Source organism: Meles meles, chromosome 7 (assembly GCF_922984935.1).
Source record: "Meles meles chromosome 7, mMelMel3.1 paternal haplotype, whole genome shotgun sequence".
NCBI classification, from domain to species: domain Eukaryota; kingdom Metazoa; phylum Chordata; class Mammalia; order Carnivora; family Mustelidae; genus Meles; species Meles meles.
In genome coordinates, this window is record NC_060072.1 from 81456599 (window position 1) to 81477695 (window position 21097).

The following is a 21097-nucleotide window of genomic DNA, read 5'->3' on the forward strand; positions in this document are numbered from 1 at the left end:
CAGATTTGGCTCATGGGCCATAGTCCGCTCACCCCTGAAATAGAAAATATGATTGAAATAATTTTAGGTATTTCAGTACCTAGCACAAATGCTTAATGCTTTGTGAATTAATGAATTGACAAATGAGTAGGAAAATAAAACTTGGTTGTGCTCAGAAACAAATGTCATTACAATTTAATACTCTAATTAACTGGTCAGGAGACTTCTTTCCTAATTGGGACAAAACTCCAAGAAAGCAATCCATAGCCTTATTAAGAACTAGGCTTGCAAACTAGAGCCAGAAAAATTCAAGACAATGTAACAGAGCTAGTAAAGAGAAAGTGAATTTTCAGTATAAGATGGCTAACAAAAAAGGGTATCTTTTTATAGTTGAGTTCCTACTCAAATCTCTCCAATGAGACTGTAAACTCTATGGGAGTAAGAAATACTTATTTTTAAAAATTTCTGTATCACAGTATCTAGGATATACATGATCAATATTTTATTAAGTAAATATGTGAATGCTTTCTATGGCAAAGTATGTTTCTGTTAGTCCAACAAAGCCATGCAACAATTTAAGATCTTCCTATAAAGTTATAATTTCCTTTTGTTTTATATTAGTCATACTGACTATCGAGATCATTTCAGCCTGACCTAGAACTTGACTTACTCACCACATAGCATGAGTTTGAAACTTAGGTTTACATCACAATATAAAGCTTTGACTTGGGAAAAACAAACCAAATGCAGGCATCAGGGTTGGTTATAAAGCCAGCCTTATAACTGTTTTCCAAATAAAGAACTGTTTAACCTTATAAATTATAACTAGACATCCGTTTTTCAACTGGAAAAAGTGTACTTGGTTGTTTAGGATTTAAAATATCAAAAGTGACCAAAATGCTAATTTCAACATATTTATATATTAATTATTCTTCAAAGCCTGGATATTTGAAATATACTAAATAAATCAGTCATGAACAATACTTATGAATTTTGTCTGTGGCTCCAAACAATAAATTAAAACATCCCTAAACAAAGTAACTCCACACAGTGAAGAAATATTCATATAAATTACTATATAAATATTTTCCATGATGTATGTAACAAACTGTAAACAATTCAATTTAAGTTTCTCTTTTAATATTTTCACATTTCCAAACAAAATACTATGTTTAACAATGGTAAAAAAAAAGTTTTAAAGAATGTTATTTGCTTTAGGATCAGTTACTAGACGTTGACAGACAAAAGCCACATATAGTTATACACTTAAACAAGACACAGCCTTAATTTGCCATTGTAACAAGCACAATGTTAACATTATATACATATGTATATAGTCAAACATTTACAATTAGAGGACAAGCCAAAGATGTACTGGAGGAAAATATTTCCACAAATAGTGCTATGGTTCAATATTCCTTATAAAAAATAAATACATATAAAACTATTATTTATGTTACAGTACTTGAAATTGAATGCATTCTTCTTCCAAACTATCAACTTTAATACCACGCGACATGGTGGCCAGTAATCTGCTTAAAATGTCAGAAGACAGCATGTACCACAATTTATAAACAAGCAGTTAAAGGGGGCACAGTAAAACAAAACAAATCAGAGAAAAAATAATAATACTATCGTACTGATTTCCATGGTCCCCGATGCCATGTCACCTCATCAGGGCAAGCATGCACATGACATTGTACCACACTAGGTGGCTTGTTTAAGATTTCACAGTTTTGCTCTTGCGACATTTGGCCATTGGGAAATTGACATATTACGAATCTTGACTTTATTCCTCCTCCACATGTTTGTGTACACTAAAAATAAGAAAATTCAAAACTATGTTGTTTTAAAGACAGTATTATATTGTTTTATTCAATGTTTAATACATAATGTATTAATGCTAGAATTTTCTTCCTGGGTAAGAAAAGCTTTAGTTCTATTATATAAAAAAAAAAAACACACACACACACAAAAACCCAAAAAACAAAAACAAAAAACCTAGACAAATTTTTGAGGATTAGTATGTTTCAGTAAGATATCAAGGATCTGCAAAATAGGCAAGTCAAATAAAACTGATTCACTTAAGTAATAAGTATTAACTACATAATTTACGACAGCCTATCAATAGATTAGTAGATAACCATGAAAGCTAGTAAGTTAAACCTAAATTTATAAACAGGGAAAATGTTCAGTGTGTATTACATGAAAGCAGCAGGTGGCAAAGCAGCCTGTGTAATATGAGTCTATTTGTGGAATCCATACAAGACCAAAGTCTGGAAGGAAATGTACCAAAGGTTGAAAGTTCTTATCTTTTCACAATTTTTCCTATCATTTCGATTTTTACAATGAGCATGCTTAAACTCAGGGGTAAAAATGTCATTTTCATTTTAGAAATTGTCAAGGAACACTTTTTAAACATACTTGGGATTTATTAGCACCTGGTCAGAAGTGTATCTTTACACAATGATTTCCAAATGCCCTGTGAGAAAATATATACTAAAAATCATTAAACAAAAATATTTGACTAAAGTAGTTGGCTTATTTTGTCCCTGTAAAGCCAATATAAATCCTTATTCTTTCTCACGCACAATACAGGTAGAATTAATATTCATGAGAACTACTTTAAAAATGATCTTCAAATCCCCAGAATCTAGAAGAATGCCAGTTGAGAACTCTCTGCTCAGAAAATTTACCACATGAGTGGCTCTGTAATAGGATATGAGCATGGTTATATATTAATCGAATTTTCCATCTTTATATCCACCAAATCTTCTAAGGAAAGAATATACTAATTTTAGAGAGCATTAGTGGTCCACAGACATACTGGCTAGCATATTAGATTCTGTTAAAAAATCTGGAGTATTTCGTATCATGTAGGAGTGATTTATACCATGATGGTCTATTAAAAGAACAAGATTTTCCTGAAAATAAAACCTTTCTGTGTAGTATCGTGAAGTAAGGTTATCCCACAGGAACAGTGTGAAGTACTTAACTTTGTCTTCAGAAATTCACCATCACCACAAGTTTAGAAAGCATGATGACTTACTTCTCCCCAGCTTCCATAGTTCCACCGTGGACAAGGACCCGAGTCGCAGTGCCGGGTCTCTGGGGGCCTGGAAGCCGTATCACAGTAACGGGCACTCTGTCCATTTTCGTCCTGGCAGACCACAACCCGGTGCTGAACACCTCCACCACAGCTGCTGGAGCACTGCCAAGGATAAAACACAAACTCTGGGTGCCACATCATGAAATTACATAGAGAGGAATATCAGGGTCTGGACTCAGATTCAAACTCCCCCTTCTAACACTCCTCTCCCTGGAATCATCGGAGTTGAGAAAAATCTGCCCAAAATATTAGTGTATTAGAATTTGCTGATGAATGGTGGAACAGTAAAGTCTGCAAGGGCCAATGCAGCCCTGTCCTAAGGGTTAAGCAGAAAAGAATTAAAAAAAAAAAAAAATGAAGTCACTTAACTTTGATATTGTTTTTCTTTGTCTCAACTTTTATATAAAGTAAGAGCTACAATTATACCTTTTGTAGTTTCACGGTTTTACACCCACTTACCGCACTATTATAGTAATTTCTAGGTTTGTTTTTTTATAAACATTTGCAGTCTTAACCTCTTAAAAAAGTCTTCTGTTTTGATTGTAATGGGCTCTAATCAGATTGTTTTTAAGTGCATTCCTCTGTAATCATAATATCACATTAGTGTATACTTCAGTAAGAACTCTGGGGACTTGTCATCTGCATCAAAAATCACTTAATCCTTTTAAGACTGAAACTATTGATCTTCAGATAAATTTAGCATTAAAAGTATTTTGTATCTGTTAAAGGCTATAATCGAACAAAATCACAGAATTAATATAACTCAATAAAGACAACTTACTGATCCCCATGGTCCTGTTCTCCACTGGTTTCCTCTGATTGACGGATGGACCCCCTGATCTTGATGATCTTCTGGTTTGTGAGTTAATGGAAAATTTCTGCCTGAAAAATGGCTTGGCTGCTCTGAGGAGCTTGGGAAGTGACTGTACATGGGTGGGCAGGCTGCCAGGTTACATTCTTGTTCTATCAAAGGGCGAACTGCAGGGTCACAGTAATTCTCATTAATTGGCTGATGGTAGCTGATGCATAAAACTTGTCGCGTTGTTTTCCCATGGCCACAGGAAGCTGAACACTGATCACAAATTTAGCCAACATTTATAATGTATTAAGTTACATTATGATACTAAATATCAATGACATTTCAACTTTTTCATTTTTTTTTCTCATAAAAATACTTACAGGTGACCAATTCCCAGTTTGCCACTCCCCACAAGGGTTAAAACAAACAGATACTTCAGCAGGTCGGGGTAAATGGGCACAACGGGATTCATCTGCTATTGCATCGTAAGCATCCCGACAGCTTACATAGCGTGCTTGGTTGCCTTGTCCACAAGACACAGAACACTTAAAAAAAAAAAAAAAAAAAAAGTTTACCAAAGTCTTATATGGTTCCTCTCTCTTCTAAAACATGAAGTTTCTTGAAAAAAAAAAAAAAATCCTATCACTTGGTTTCACTTCTAAGTCAAATAAAGACAGGGCAATGAATGCCCCACTCAGTTCAGATCATATATTTGCAATGAGAATAAGATACTACTCAGCTTCATGGAATATTAATTATTACTTGCTAAAAAGATCCAGGAAACACTTTGTGAGACAATCTTATTTTAAATAACTTTAAACATCTAATAGGGTCAAGATGATCCCATAATTAAAATATTCAGAGAATATCTGAAGCTTACTAATATAGCTTCTATATAAGATTAAAGCAAAGCATATACTCCAAATTAAAAGCTGATAAAAAGTCCAATTTCATGTCTGCTCTGTATAACCACCTGTGAGATAAATATTATTATCCCCATTTCGTAGATGAGAAAACAGACCTAGAAAACATCAATTTCTTGCCCAGAGACAAAAAGCTCTGGGTAAGAGCAGGATAGAGCAGCATTTAGCCATTAAATTGCCTATTTCTGAACCTTATACCACTTCTCCATTAAACTACCTAGGAATGAACGCATAACATTAATCTGCCTAACCTGAAGCAATCATTTTGTTCATATGTAAAAAGATCCATAATACAAACACTGTAATTTTTTTTTTTAGATTTTATTTATCTATTTGGGGAAGAGAGAGCACTAGTGTGGGTGTGGACAGAGGGAGATGAAGAGGGCCCAGCACACTCCCCGTTGAGTTGGGAGCCCAATGTGGGGCTCAACCCCAGTAACCCGAGATCGTGACCTGAGCTGAAGTCAGACCTAACCAACTGAGCCACCCAGGCACCCCTAAACGCTGTACTTCTTAAAGGAATTCACTTACTGGGGTCCAAGAACCATGTCGCCACTGGGCAATCTTTCCTAAGGGAACAGCTGGCAATGAGGTAGCCCCAATTTTAGGGATAAGAGGGCAGGGTATGACCATACAGTCCTGTTCAAAAGAAAAAATGCATCTCAAAACATCAATGATTTCATCACACTGATTTATATTAAATTCTATACTTCATTTCTTCCACATGTCTAATTCAAGAAGAGCTGCATAATTACAAATTAGTCATGTCAACATTTTAGTTTTTCAGAAGTACAAGGTACTGTCAAGGACTACAAGTGGAGACTATAGATCTGAATCCTAAGGTCTGGATCATTCTGTCTGATGGTTGAAAAGAAACAGTAATAGTCCTTCAAAAATACCGCTAAGCTGAAAAATTCTGGGGGTCCCCTAGACACTACCCTCAGAAAGTTCATCATACCGTAGTCACAACAGATACGATCCTTTTGCAGTGCAAAGAATGAATACTGCAAAGTTCAATGATTCAGTGGCAGGACTAAAGAAATTAATAGAGCTGTGAAGCTGGCAACATTTTAAAAGAGGTAAATTCTCCAACACACATGTGCACAAACATGGAGAAATATGTATGAAATAAGTTTAACACACTGATCCTCCTGTAACAAATCTTTTTGTTCCTAATCCAAGAAGAAGTGTCCCTTACCTGCCTGTCACTCGGGCGGCTGGCCCCATGGCACACTCTGTCATCTAACACGGCACTGAGGAGCTCACTGACACATTTAACAGCACGCATCTGATACCCACGTCCACACGTGGCCGTGCACTGCAAGGGTATAGGCATGTATCGAACACCGTTATTCAAAAATTGTATCAGCCTAATTTTCTTAATACAGTTAATATACTTCCAGACCTTTTTATTAGCTCTTTATATTGGATTCCATACAAAATCAGCAAATGGAATCAATATGCATTTATTCCAATGTAGACAGATAATAACAAAATTAAAATGGATGAGAGTTGTCACAGCTTTAAGAAGTTATGTAAAAGTGTGAATAGAGTCTTGATCTTTAGGGAGCTAATATCATTTAGAGGGACTAAATACTTTTCAAAATCTACCTGGTATATGTAGGTCTTTTAACATGTTAAGTACATTTCAAAGAGATGAAGAAGGAAGAGCATAAAGTTAAACGGAAGATGAGACAAGGTTTCCCATCCACGGTGGCAACACCCATGGGTTGTTAACATGTTGTCCATCTTCCACTGCTCATCCTGCAAATTCCTAGCTGCCTGGTTGGTGAAACTTCTGAACAATCCTACTCTAAAGACAATAAAGTTTATTTAAACAAAGACCATGAAAACATTTATAGCTTAAACAAAACTGAAGAATAAATTCGCAGCATTTTGGTTAACAAGTGAGTTCAAAAGCAAAGTTGAACTTTTACCACAGCAAAATTAGTCACACTGGTAAAATTTCACAGATCAGAGTTTACATTTCAAGAACTTTCCCCCCCCCAAAAAAACCAACCCAAATTTAGCTGGCTCCATTAAGAGAGAGAACACACTGCAATTCTGGCGCTATTCTATAGAGATGAATTAAATCAGGAAAACCATTCTCATATACTCACAGAACCCCACGGTCCTACTTGCCAGGAAGCACATGCATGAAGCTCACACGGTCTCAGAGATTCAGGTTTGGTACTGGGATTACAGAGACCATCACTCAAGTGGTCTTCATTCAGCTGACACCACACTTGCCGCTGTTTTGTTCCTTTTCCACATGTAACAAGACACTGAAAGAACATAGCTGATCATTATTTTCAATATTAGTCAATATATATAAAAAAAAGACACAGTGATCAAGTCACACATTAAAATGCACATTAAATGGAAGACCATTCCTAACAGTATTTTCCCTTAAGTCCTTCAGAGATATTCACCAGGTAAAATCAGCCACCCCCAATTTGCTGCCCAAATCCCAGTGCAGCATCCATTTGTCCTAGAAACAAAAGTACAAAACTACCCTTAAGCATGTATCTCAGGCTACTGTGGACACAGGGACTTTATGAAAATGATTAGTGATTAAACATCAATGTTATTGTTAGCCAGACAGCATAAACAATTTAAGAACAAACCGTTAATTTGTTATTGCCTTGATAATACAGTTATTTTACAAAGCAAGAACAAATTACTTTAGACTTCTTTAAAGCCTTAAATTGCAAAGCTTTCCTATGAAATACTGTAACAGTTCTTAGCCTCATCTGTTCAATGTTACCTCACTCCACTCACTCGTAGCCCAACTGGGACAGGAAAATTCATTGCAATTCTCGGTTGTCACCCGAGGAAGCTGTTGGCATTCTCTGTTAGCAAGATGGTGGCCAAAGTTATTTATACAGTAAGATTCTCGAGACCGTTCCCCTCCTCCACAACTCCTGGAACACTGAAAGGACGAAAACAAAAACCAGTGGTGAAAATGAAAAAAAAAATAAGATTTTAACAAGAATATACTTTAGAGTAACAATTATTTAACAAAAAGGGGGGGGGGGATTTTCTTAAGCAATACTGGTTATCTGTACCTGGGACCATTCTGAATAATGCCACCTTGTTAAGACACAGTCACCATGGCAGGACTCTCGTGTGGCAGGTTTAAGTTGGTCACCACAGTAGTGATCATCTACTGGAACAGTCTGTCCTTTATGAATGGAATACCGCATGCAGTGGACATCCAAGGACCTATATCCTTGACCACAATGGGATGAACATTCACTTTTGCCAATGATGTGCCACCTAGAAAAAAAGAAGTTATTACACTTAGGGATACCAATTCATGCGATTAAAAAAAAAGATTCAGAGAAATTCATGCATATGATTCAATTTTGAAATTTCTGTTAGAATTCATTGACAAGCCACTTGAAAATACTTGATGAATCATTAGATAAAAATCATTAGATAAAAATTAGATATAAGCCCAAACTTTCATTTTTATAGATGAGAAAATGATGCCCAGAGCTGTGTGTCCACATGATATAAATGCTTGACTTCTGTTAGAAATTGTTTTCCCCCCAAAATAAAATTTAACTTGTGTGTATATATATATATATATAACTTAAATAAAATATAACTTGTGTGTGTATATATATATGTGTGTGTATATATATACATATACATATGTCCATTTGTAATGTGTGTACATATATATATATATATTTGTCCATTACATTAAGAAAATAAATATAAAAATGGAGGTGGTCTGGTTAAAGCCAGAGATGGGAAGGCAGCACTTTACCTCACGATTTCACTCTGGCATCTGGTGGGGCTTTTGGAGGTATCCACGGAACCCCCAAGCTTTCCCAAAAGCCTTTAAAAACAACTGGTTTAGATCAAGATTACCTAAGTACTCAGCGGCAGATTTAAGACTGAATATATCTGAATCACAATCAGGTAGCGTCTCTCTCTATACAACCACACTAAAGTATTTCATGATCAGGAAATATCTGGGAATCTGACTGTTTCAATAAGACCAAGCTTTTAAAAGTTAGCAAACTAGGTTTTTGTAAAGCATATCACATTTTCTTTTGTAATCTATTTTTAGACATCTTTTCAGAGAAAACTTTTTTTTCTGCAAGTAAAAATCTGCTAGTTTTAGCCAAATTATCCCAATTGTAGTGTAGCAATCTATCAGACAACACGAGTGCAACAGTGTAACAGAGCATAGAATTCACAGAGCTCAATCTCAATTCCCAACAGCATCTGGAGGATTTTACTGTGCTTCACTCCACAGCAATAAGTGGATGTGACTTATTCAAGCAGCTCTTCCACTATGCCTTCAAACAACAACATACATATATAAAAGTGATCTTCCCTGCTGAAGGAGAGTTCTGGCCATCCCTGAATGTTAATGATCACTCGCTAGAGAGGGTTGTTCTTAGCTTTGCTCTATGACCAATTCCCGCCCCCCACACAACCCCCACCAAACAACAGGAAATTTAGAAGCGGATAGTTCCCTGCACCAGAATCTAGGATGTTTCTTAATGTAATGGACAAAATATGGATAAAATCAAGAAACCAATCTACTGATTCTTTAATCCTCAAACTTCAAAAATTTATTGGTTCATAAGTTCAAAGGGAATTACACAATTATTCTATAAAATTTACTGTTTCAGTTCTTTAAACCATGGATTTTAAGATTAAAGTTTACCCATATATTTTACAGATTTGTTTTCATTTCTTACACAAAATTTTGAGGCCTATATATTGGTATTCATCAAATACTATAAAAAAATTTCAAGCCAAGTTTCACAATAAATTAGTGAGCCTGAAATTTTATATTGGCAAGGACACAGGACAGACATTAATTACATGTCCAATCTGAGCAGGGATTGGACTAGATGCTTTACATCTTATCTCACTTACTGATTTTGACCTGGTTACATTATACTTACACTGGTTACATGATACATTTTTCTTTTACCTTAGTTCACAGTCCATATTGCACTTTTCAGTCACAAACAATGGAAGTGGTAGGGGGTCACATCTTTGATCAGACACTACCATGTGATCACTCTTCCGAATGCAGGTAATTTTTCTTCTGTGAAGACCTTGGCCAAAGTCAAATGAAAATTAAAAGGAAGGTTCTTTAAGTAGCTGTTCTAGAATTATTTAATTCTGCTAATAGCCTAAAGGATTCAGCTAAGAAAGTAAAAACATTCCAACACAGGATACAGGATACTACTAGCATATTCATTTAGTCAGGAATGACTGTTTAGAGTAAGCAAGAGGCATCCTGAAAGACTGAGGAGTCTGCTTAGTAAAGAGACTTAGGGAGGGCAGGCCAGATAGCGAATAGAAAGAAACTCATGAGAGCTGCCTAGAGTCGACCATGGAGAACTGAGTGGTCAGGGTTGGCACTGATGCTATGTAGTACATTATTTGTTCCTTGTTATTTTCTTCCCTTCTCCCCATAATAGGAGTGCATCTCTCCACTTGCTACAATGTCACCATAACTTCCCCTGAAGGGAATATACTTCCCTGTTCTTTGGCTTTGGGCTTATGCCAACCAACTCCAAAAGGGTGTGCCTCTTTCCACGTCTAAGCAGAAGCTCTAAAACCACTATGAACGTCTGTCCCCCTCACCTTCCCTTTCCCTCATCTCTAAAACAGCCTTTCCCAGAAGAGTTTGAGCTTTCAGCCTGGAATCATGAATGGAAAAGACCCAGAGTAAAAAGATAATTGTGGTCAGGTTTGAGGGGGCAGGGCGGGGGAAGATTTTTTAGGGCAGTGAAAGTATTCTGCATGATACTGTAATAGTAGATACGCACAATTACATATCTGACAAAACCCACAGGATGTATAACACAAACAGTGAATCCTAACGTAAACTACGGACTGTAGTTAATAATGCGACAAATGTAACAAATGTGCCTCACTCATTCAAGATGTTAAAAGGGAAACAGGAGGGGAGGGTGAACAAGAGAATGTGTGATTTTTCTCTTCCTTCTGCTCAGCTTTTCCATAAACCCAAAACCACTCTAAAAAATAGTCTTAATTTTTTTTTTAAATGACATGGATGCAGAGACCAAGCTGAGAACAGTCATAGCCAATTAGCAGCTAAAACATAGTAAGACCAGGAAATAAACCTTTGTCTTTCAAAGCCATTGAGATTTCCTGGTTGGCTGTATGCAGCATAACCATAGGAAAAGTAAAACGAAGAAGTGATGATAATGGGCCAGAGCAGACAGAACTTTCCACTTTCTGCAATGAGGAGACAGGAAAAAAATTTAAGCTGTCAGTGACATGATCAAGTTTCTGTTACATGAAAGTTCAACTGTATACTTTCAGTTAGCTAAACATGAACATGCACGTTTATCTTTGCTCCTTCCTAAATATCGTCTGAAAAAACCATAAGGAATTTTGAAAAGGAATAAACCTAAAAGAACAAAAAGAATAAAAAAGGAAATACAGTAGGCAAGAAAAGGAAATTCTGAATATGAAAAATGGATGGAAATAACTAACAAAGCCAAGGAAGCTGAAATTTAAGCCTGTGGAGGAAACGAGTGAATAATAAACCATTCATGCCAAAGAATCCAAGAAAATCCCAGGGTTGAAAACACCAGGTTCAGTTGAAGAGATGAATGTGTAAAGGGTAGGCCTGGAAAAATGCGTAATGGATTGAAAAGTATTTAAGAATACTTTTACCTTTCTAGTTGAGAGCAGCACTATCCGATAGAATGTGAGCCATGTACATAATTTCACATTTTTTAGTAGTCATGTTAATAAACACAGGTGAAGTATTTCATTTAATATGTTTAACCTTAAGTATCATTTTAACATATCAATATAAAAATTGATTTTTTTTTCAAGTTCTCAAAACCATTGTACATTTCACATTTATACCACATTTCAATGGGCTAGTTATATTTGCTAGCAGCTACCATACTGGGCAGCAAAGTTCTAGAGAAACTGAACTTGAAGGCACAGACATAGCTCAGGGAAGTTGGGGAAGCATGATTCCAAAAATAGGAGAATTAAGAAAAAGTTTCCATACTGAATGATGAGAACCAGGCCTACTGGACTCTCTTTCCATTTCCCTCTGTCTCCTAGTTTTTATGGTTCCCAAGTCTCCCCGATGACCATTAGAAGACGAGAAGATTCCTCTCTTGAGAGGCTCTTTAACCCCCAAAATATCAACTGACAATGACATGTGGGGCTTCTCCTCCACTGATACATGAAAGGGCTACTGAATGATCCAATTACTCTTTTTTTTTTTTAAAAAAAGATTTTATTTATTTATTTGACAGACAGAGATCACAAGTAGGCAGAGAGAAGCAGGCAGAGAAGAGAGGAGGAAGAAGACTCCCTGTGGAGCAGAGAGCCCAATGAGGGGCTCGATCCCAGGACCCTAGGATCATGACCTGAGCCGAAGGCAGAGGCTTTGACCCACTGAGCCACCCAGGCGCCCCCAATTACTCTTTAATGGGGTCCTACTTGACTTGTCTGACCAACACAGAACTTTCAATCAGCATTTTAGGCTTAAATATGAACAGCCAAGGATCAGCAGACATTTCAGGAACTTCACTAACACAACATAAGACCAAAATAAACAAAAAACAAAACAGAACTAAAATGAAACAGATTATGTCAGAAGAAAATTTAAAGTTTTAAAATTTAAATTTAAAATTTAATTTAAATATGATTGATACTGTCATAGACACAGGTATTACACATCTATGAAACAAAAGCAAGATGCTAGGAGTAAAAATGTTAACATGAAGTCAGAAATTAGCAAACAGTGATCAGTCCAGGAGGCTGAATGTCTAAAACATACAAATTTCAGAAAGATGGAAGAGAAAGTTCAATGTGAGGAAATTACTAAAGAAATCATACAGTAAAATTTCTCAAGTCAAAGAATCTTTTCCCAAATGTGAATGGCATCCTAATGACCTAGGAAAATAGATATCCAATATCATGGCAAATTGTCCTGAAATTTCACACCGCTAGAATTAAAGACAGGAGCTACAAAACTTCCTCAGTGGAAAGTGGAAACACAGGAAACTAGAAAACAAGACTTTCAACCCTCTAAAGCATAATAATCAAACTTAGAATTTATTACAAACTACTGATCAAATGTGAGAACAGAATAATGCCATTTTTGGATATGACAGGTCTCAAAAAACTACTTTTCTTTCTCAGGAATATCCTGAGGGATATATTCCACCAGTGGGGGAAATAAAAAGAGGAATTCACGAGATTTTAAAAACAGGGAATCCAACACAGAAGAGAATCCCCAGAACAATAATGAAGGGGAAGTTCAAGATGACAGTCATGTAAAAGGACTAAAAGCAACAAAACTAAATAAGAGCAAGAGAAAAGAGGGTCATATTAACAGACTGATTAAAAAGTAAAGGAAAATTGAAACCAATAGATAATGTGCTTGAAAATATTATTGCAAAATTTATAGCTCTCACAAAGTTGGGGAACTCATGAGGAACCTAGATGGCTCAGTCTGCTAAGCATCTGTTTCGGCTCAGGTCATGACCCCAGGGTGCAGGGAGCCTGCCCCTCCCTCTCTCTCTCCCTGCTTGTGCTCTCTGTTGTTATCTCTGTCTCTCCCTCTCTCAAATAAATAAAATCTTAAAAAACAACAACAACAAAGTTTGGGAACTCATTACATTCAGTACACAGAATAACAAAACTGAGGGAATTTCATTTTTTATTTAATTTTTTTTGAGAGAGAGAGAGAACATGTGCATGCACACAGGATGGGGAAGGGTAGAGGGAAAGAGAATTTTTAGCTGGCTTCATGCCCAGAGCAGACAGAGCCTGATTTGGAGCTCGATCTAACGACGCATGAGATCATGACCCATGCTGAAATCAAGATTGGGACACTTAACCAACTGAGCCACCCAGGGGCTCCTGAGGGAATTTCCTTCCAGAGCAACTAAAAAGTTACACACAAACAGGGAGTATACTATGTGGCAATTGACCTAATAGTTTTTTCCCCCTCCAGCCTAGAATTGTTTAAGATATCTCTTCCTGGTTCAGCCTCCCAAACCATCTCATCAGGTCTTATCCAACCTTCTGTTTGGATCTTGCTATTCTTTACTTGGCGTGTTCCCCACATTTTCACATGTTCCTTCACTCACCTGATGTTTGGATTTGTTCCCAGCTCCCCACATCCAATGCCACAGACCAGTGTACCCACTTAGGGCTGGAACACTGTTCCCTGCTCCCCAAATCTCTAGGGTCCTTCTGCCAAGTGAATTTCTCCTCCATTACCAAAGCTTTGTTCCTCCTTCTTCCGGTGTTTATGGGTCAGTCTTGCACCACCTAGGGCAGCCTCCCGCCAGAGACACCATCCCATTGAAAACATCTGTTGCCATGCAATCATTCTGAGCACCACCATCCCAACATCGCAGGACCAAGCCCGTTTGTTTTCTGAATGGGGGCACCACAACTTCTTTGTGACCTTGGGGTCAGTTTGTTAGTCTGTCCCTCATATTCCCATCCTGCATGGTCACTGCCTCTGGCTATCCACCTTATCTCAGCTCATTTCCATGCGGTCCTGAGCCCCCTTTCCTTTGGACCACTGCTCCCTTAATTCCCAAAACCTTTCTCCAGTCCCCCTGAGAACTACTTTCCATTGCACCAAAATTCTGTAGCTTCAGATTCAATCTCTCACAAACTGCTCCAAATTTTCTGTGGTTCTCTCTGTGCAGGCCTGGAGCATTGCCCTTACTACCTTATGCCAAGAAAATCTACTCATGCTGGTTTTATCCAGTAGAACTTAAAACCTGAATGCAAAATTGGGGTCTTAATTCAAGACAAAGTAGTCCCTCAAACTTACTGATCTGAAAAGTCTTACACAATTAAGTATCCATAATCACAGTTCTTCCAAAGACTCCGGTCTCTTCATTTTCTTTCTCTACTGTAAATGTCCCTGCTTTTCCACTTCCCACTATGCTCCTTTCAGTTATTCAGGCTGACAGGACAAATGTATTTTCTTGTGGTCACAGAAGGAAAAGAGAAGAATGAAAGGATGTTGAATAACCCAACACTGAAAGGAAGAGATATGTTACTGGAAAGGTGTATGGAGGGGAGTGGATGAGAGAACACTTATTTCACTGGGAAACAGTATACCTTAGTACCCCCTCTTCTGTGGTCTCAGTTATCTGCATCAGTCAAGGTTCAGAAAATGATCCACTCCAGAGTGTACCTACTGAAGGTCAATAGAGCCTAACACTGTCACAAAGCCTACTGAATTCACCACACTTCATCTCACCCTGTGGGCATCTTATCAGCTCACATCCTCACTTGAAGGGTGAGGACAGGACAACAAAGTGAGAGAGACCACACTCACAGACCTTTTATTAAGTACAGGTGACCCTTCAACAACATGGGTTTGAATCGTGCAGGTCCACTCACACATAGTTTTCTGATAAATAAACTATAGTACCATAGATGTATTTTGTCTTCTGATTTTAGTATTTTTTTCCTTGAGCTTGCTTTATTGCAAAACTACAGCATTTAATACATACAATGTAGAAAATATGTGTTAACTGCTTATTATTGGTTAGGCTACTAGTGAACAGCCGATAGGCTATTAGTCGTTAAGTTCTTGGGGAATTTAAAGTTTATGTAAATTTTTTAAAAGATTTCTTTTATTTATTTATTTGAGTGAGTGAGCGAGTGAGAGAGCACAAGCAGGGGGAGGAGCAGAGAGAGAGTGAGAGCGAGAGAGAAGCAGATTCCCCACTGAGCAGGGAGCCTGACATGGGGCTCAATCTTGGGACTCTGGGATCATGACCTGAGCGAAACACAGACACTTAACCGACTGAGCCACTCAGGCATCCCTATATGTGAAATTTTTTAACTGCATGGGGGTGTTGGTACTCCTAACTCCTGTATTGTTCAAGAATCAGCTGTATATGGTTATAATTGTTTGATTTTATTATCAGTTATTGTTAATCTCTTCCTGTGCCTAATTTATAATCATAATACACATGTATAGGAAAAAACACAGTACATATGAGGTTCGATAGCATCCACAGTTTCAGACAACTACTGGGGATCTTGGAATGTATCCTTTGTCAATAAGCCAGGGGGTGGGGTGTACAGATTGTAAGTAAAAGAAAATTCTTCCAACTGCAAGAAAGAATGAGAAAAAAAAGCATTAACTGAGAATGTTGGAAAGGGGAGAGAATAATGAGATTGTTAAGTATCAGAAACAATGAATGGGGGAAAAGTAGAAGAAAAGGGTAGGAAATCTTTGTATGTTGGTGTGGTGATGTGTATGTGTGTGTGTGTGTGTGTGTGTGTGTTTGTAGACAGTTGGGGGACTCCATAGCCAGACACCCCCAAAAGTACTCCAAGTTATACCAGCACACACAGACCAATTTCAGTCTCTTTTACTTAATACCAGTGTACCTTGACACATCTTGGTACAATCTTGCCATGGTCCATATGGATCCCATGTGAATAGGTCGCTCTTCTCTTCCACAGGGATATTGAAGGAATATCGTACATCAGGATTGTATAAATTACCCACACACAAAACCTCAATAGAAATACACAGGAGCATACAATTAATTCATAGAAAGATATTCTTGAAAGACATCATTTTTATGATTAACGAATGCAAAGCCCTGAACCATCAGTTTACGAATAGGATTAAAACTAAGTCTTATTAATGCCTCCTGAGAATTTACCTGCAAAACAACTTCTTCTTCCAGCCGATCAGTACTATTAATTCTTTCAACTGAGTTGTTTGAACCACTGTATTCAAAAATAGCTCCTTGTATGTTGATTTCTTTTTTTGACATACTTACAACAAAATTCCCATTCAAAAGAAAATTCCCTAGAGTATCAGATAATGCTGTAAAAGAATAGTACTTGTGAAATAATAAAACAGTACAATCAACAATACAAAAAGTACTTTAACTTTTAAAATGCAAATCTTTTCTGAAATTAAAGTAAATGTAAATTATTTTTGAGGAAATAAGTTGTATTTTACTATAATGTGTGATCTAATCCGTATGAAGGGAAACTACAGCATATCAGCTAAAGATAGTAAATGTACCCTATACTTTTCTGAGAATGTCATCTTTCAAGAGGCCTGCAGCTTCAGGAGGAACAGATAGGAAGAGGAAAAACATAAGTCACAGACCCAGAAGACACATCAGCTAAAGCAGTCCAGGTCATCGATGGTGAGGAAACGAACACCAGCCAGACGGCTGCAATATTCCATTTTTGCTTCTCTTGGAAAAAATATACAAAGCTACAAAATTCTAGGGGTCAGTATTCTAAGGAGCCATGCAATGACCATTCTATTCTTCATATAAATGTCTGGATCTTTTTCATGAAGAGGTACTCTATCATTATTGGCATACACTGAATGACTGCTTTCCAGAATTTCCCAAACAGAAGGAAAGGTTTGTAAAGCATTCTTTTCATCTTTGGGCCCAAGTGAAGTTCTTTAAGGCTAAAAGCTAATTTCTGAAAATAAACATAATGAAGCCTATACCTTAGAAGTCTATAATTAATTTTAGATAAAAAGAAAAGAATTTTATTCTAAATATGCATGCAACTTTAACTAAATATAACCTTTGGTTATTTAAAACACTCTTATTGGGAAAAAACCAAATTTTCAGAATTTTGTTTAGTATTTTTAAAAGAAGATCCAGCACATAACTCAAGAGGAAACATGTACAGGAAGTCAGAGGACTTAAGCTCAGTATGAACTGAACTGCATGTTTGCTCTTCTTGCCTTCTAAGAATTTACATCAACCACAGACCTCCATGAAATTGCACGAATCACATATTGGTCGTTTACTAGAAATGTTTACCAAGGTAATTGTCATCTTCTGGTTTTCCAGAATAGCTATGCTGAAGAATATCAATGTTTGTTGCTCCTGGGGGAATCTTGACAACGACATTATAACCTGCAATATAATTTTATACATGTTAACTTTCATAAGCTGATGGCCCAGAGGCTGTTATGGCTGAATGACTGAAAACACTGAATAGCATAGACTTAATTTCATTTTATCTTTGAAAAATGATAGTGGTTCACTCTTTTTGCATCAATGCATTACACAGTTACTAAGGATTGAAGGAAAAATAGTTGTCTTAAAATACACAGTTTGGGGGTACCTGGGTGGCTCAGTGGGTTAAAGCCTTTGCCTTCTGCTAAGGTCATGATCCCAGGGTCCTGGGATTAAGCCCCTGCATCAGGCTCTCTGCTCAGCAGGAAGCCTGCTTCCTTTTCTCTCTGACTGCCTCTCTGCCTACTTGTGATCTCTGTCTGTCAAATAAATAAAAACTAAAATCTTAAAAAAAAAAAAAAGAAATACACAGTTTGGGATCCTTAAGGTACAACCATTTTTTCTTCTAAAATTCTAGAATAGAATTGAGACAGAGTGAATATTATAGTTCCTGAGATGTTTAGAACACATTCATTTTTAAATTTCACACAATACTTTTAGATTGTATACTTCTCAATGGTGGAAAAAAGAGAGGATTTCAAATATTATTCACCAATCCTGAAGATATCAAAATAGTTGGTCATTGTGCTATGTTTACAGAGTCAGGGAACAGCAAAATAATGAAAGTAACATTTTTTTAAGTTTTTAGTTTCCAGGGAAAGCAGGAATTCCTATAGCTATCCCCAAATTTTACATTATTGTCAAAAGTCTACTAACAAATTGTCATGAGAAAAGTTAAGCATTTATGGGAAGGAAATGAAAACAATATTTCTATTTTATGAGACCAAATTCAACAACACTGGTGGTGCTCAGAAGATGAGGAAATACTTCATATTAAAAAAAAAGAATGTTTCCCCACACTACACTCATTACATAGTTTTCCAAACACTCTGATTTTTCAAGTCTGCAATTTTGGTCTAGTGAGTATTCTATGTTGTTCCCCTTCCTTATTAGTTTTTCCTTTTATTTAATACATGAGTAAAAGGAGTTGCATGAGTTTTTCTTGTACACTAACTTTGATAAATATGGAATTAAATTAAAAGGAAGTTATAAAAAAGATTAAATTTGTAGCTTTGATGTGAGATTACTTTGTATGTTTTTAGAGTGCTTTATATCCATTTAAGGCACCAACATTTTGAATATAAAGTGATACATGGTCTGCTGATTCTGACTACACGATATGCATATTGGCTTTAAGTCATCAGTCTACAAGAATTTTATGATTTTTTTCACAATAAAATATTCCTACTATGTCCTATTTATGTCATCTCAGTTAAGGTTTTTGAAGAAAGCAATTCCTAGACATTACAAATGTGAAAGACAAAGGCTACCACCAGGGGGCAGAAGTGTAACAAATGCTACTTACAAATGAGTTCAGTATCTTTTTCCATTTGCAAACTGATTAATTCATAATAAAATTTTGGCAAGGTTATATATTTGATCCTAATTTGGCACATGTGGCTTCAAATAGAAAAACATGTTTTTCAGTGACTAGAGCCCAAACTTTGATACATATGTCACTGGTTTTAACAAGGTATCAAATGTGTGTGGCTCCCACGAAATAATGAATCCTAACTACAAAAATAATGTCATGGCTAGCAACTAAGATTCATAAGCATCACCAGAGTATAAAATGTACTATGCTTTTGATACAGATTAAAATATAAATTATGTGTTTTAAATTATACTGCTTTAATTGAAGCAATTCACACTAACTTAACTGTGTTCAAACTAAAAAAATACATTTTTCATTTTGCAAGGAAACTTCTAAAGGACTACATTTGTTACCATACAAAGCATAAGGTTTTCCTAGAAAAGTCTCAGAAAATATCCACTATATTCTCATAAAATTTTTAAAGAAAAATGAAATCATGGCCAAATATCAGTTATATATCTATAATCCAGATACTTCCTGAAAAACCAAACATAATAATCCCGAATCAACACTTAAATTAATGGTTTCTTCACCTTTAATCATTTTTAATATATCAATAAGAAACACAGCAGATAAGACAGGTTATAGAAAAAAGTGGTTTAAGTGATGAAAAGTAATTAAAAGCAAGTTTCCTGAAAAAATTATAAGTATTACATTTCAGATTACAGGAACATCAATAAAAACACTATTAATTGGGGGACGATTCAAACATCATTATTAAATAGCACTGCATTTACTCTAATAAATGCACCTACTGTATTTTCAAGAATCAGATTTGCCTTGAGCAGATGAACTCATTAATTCAAGAATACATCTTGTATAATTTTTTAATATTTAGGAATATAAAATATTTTGTTTTTTATATTTATGATTTGTATATGTAGGAAAGTTTTACTAATCATTTTGAACTAAAGGTATAGAGTAGACAAAACAATAAACTATTATTATGCCTTCATTATACACTCCATTATGATATCAAAGAAAGGGAAAATTGAAAACAAATACACAGCTTACCATAATGAGCACTGTTGAAGACACCTGCCATTGTCCTGCATGAAGAATTATCCCCACCACACACTCCACATTTGTCTCTCTTTGCCTTAGAGTTTAACACATGATCACAGCCAGCTTGCTTCAAAATAACAATGATTATAATCAGTAATATAAAAGTGATTATAAGTAGATGCTTTGACAAACTTTTCACAAATATTCTTTCAATTAATGGGAGCTTCAGTACAACAGGATTTTTCAGAATATCTACTGGTTTTGTTGTACATGAACATTTTCACACACCTTCTCATCACACGGCTGAAAAAAGTGTTCTGCAAAGGGTTATCCACATACCCCCTGCATCAAAACCACATGGGATGGCATTTTAAAAGGCAGATTCCCAGATTTTCTGAATTAAAAATCCTTGGAGGAGGGGCACCTGGGTGGCTCAGTGGCTTAAGCCACTGCCTTCAGCTCAGGTCATGATCTCAGGGTCCTGGGATCGAGCCCCGCATCGGGCTCTCTGCTCCGAAGGGAGCCTGCTTCCTCCTGTCTCTCTGCCTGCCTCTCTGCCTACTTGTGATCTCTCTGTCAAATAAATTAAAAAAAAAAAAAAAAAATCCTTGGAGGAAAAACTAGGAATCTGGGACACCTGGGAGGCTCAGGCGGTTAAGTATCTGCCTTCGGCTCAGGTCATGATCCCGGGGTCCTGGGATCGAGCCCCAGTTTTGCTCCCCGCTCAGGGGGGAGTCTGCTTCTCCCTCTCCTCCCCTGCTCTCTTACTTGTGTTCTTTCTCAAAGAAAATCTTTCAAAAAAACCCAAAAAACCAAACTAGGAATCTGCATTGTAGCAAACATGGACAACAATTCCTATGTCCACTGTCTATTTAA

General features: G+C 36.5%; 1 protein-coding gene across 1 annotated transcript in view; it reads right to left on the minus strand.

The window, feature by feature from the left end:
- Positions 1-21097, minus strand: part of ADAMTS20 (ADAM metallopeptidase with thrombospondin type 1 motif 20) — a 202123-nt gene that overhangs the window by 83998 nt on the left and 97028 nt on the right. The window contains exons 15-28 of the mRNA XM_046012763.1: positions 20231-20348; positions 17644-17739; positions 16507-16673; positions 16226-16355; positions 9774-9900; positions 7879-8089; positions 7578-7742; positions 6931-7095; positions 6009-6128; positions 5342-5449; positions 4268-4432; positions 3870-4160; positions 3029-3190; positions 1620-1796 (exon numbers count right to left, since the gene is read on the minus strand). Of these exons, the coding sequence (XP_045868719.1) occupies positions 1620-1796; positions 3029-3190; positions 3870-4160; positions 4268-4432; positions 5342-5449; positions 6009-6128; positions 6931-7095; positions 7578-7742; positions 7879-8089; positions 9774-9900; positions 16226-16355; positions 16507-16673; positions 17644-17739; positions 20231-20348 (2202 nt within the window). The remainder of the gene's footprint in view (positions 1-1619; positions 1797-3028; positions 3191-3869; positions 4161-4267; positions 4433-5341; positions 5450-6008; positions 6129-6930; positions 7096-7577; positions 7743-7878; positions 8090-9773; positions 9901-16225; positions 16356-16506; positions 16674-17643; positions 17740-20230; positions 20349-21097) is intronic.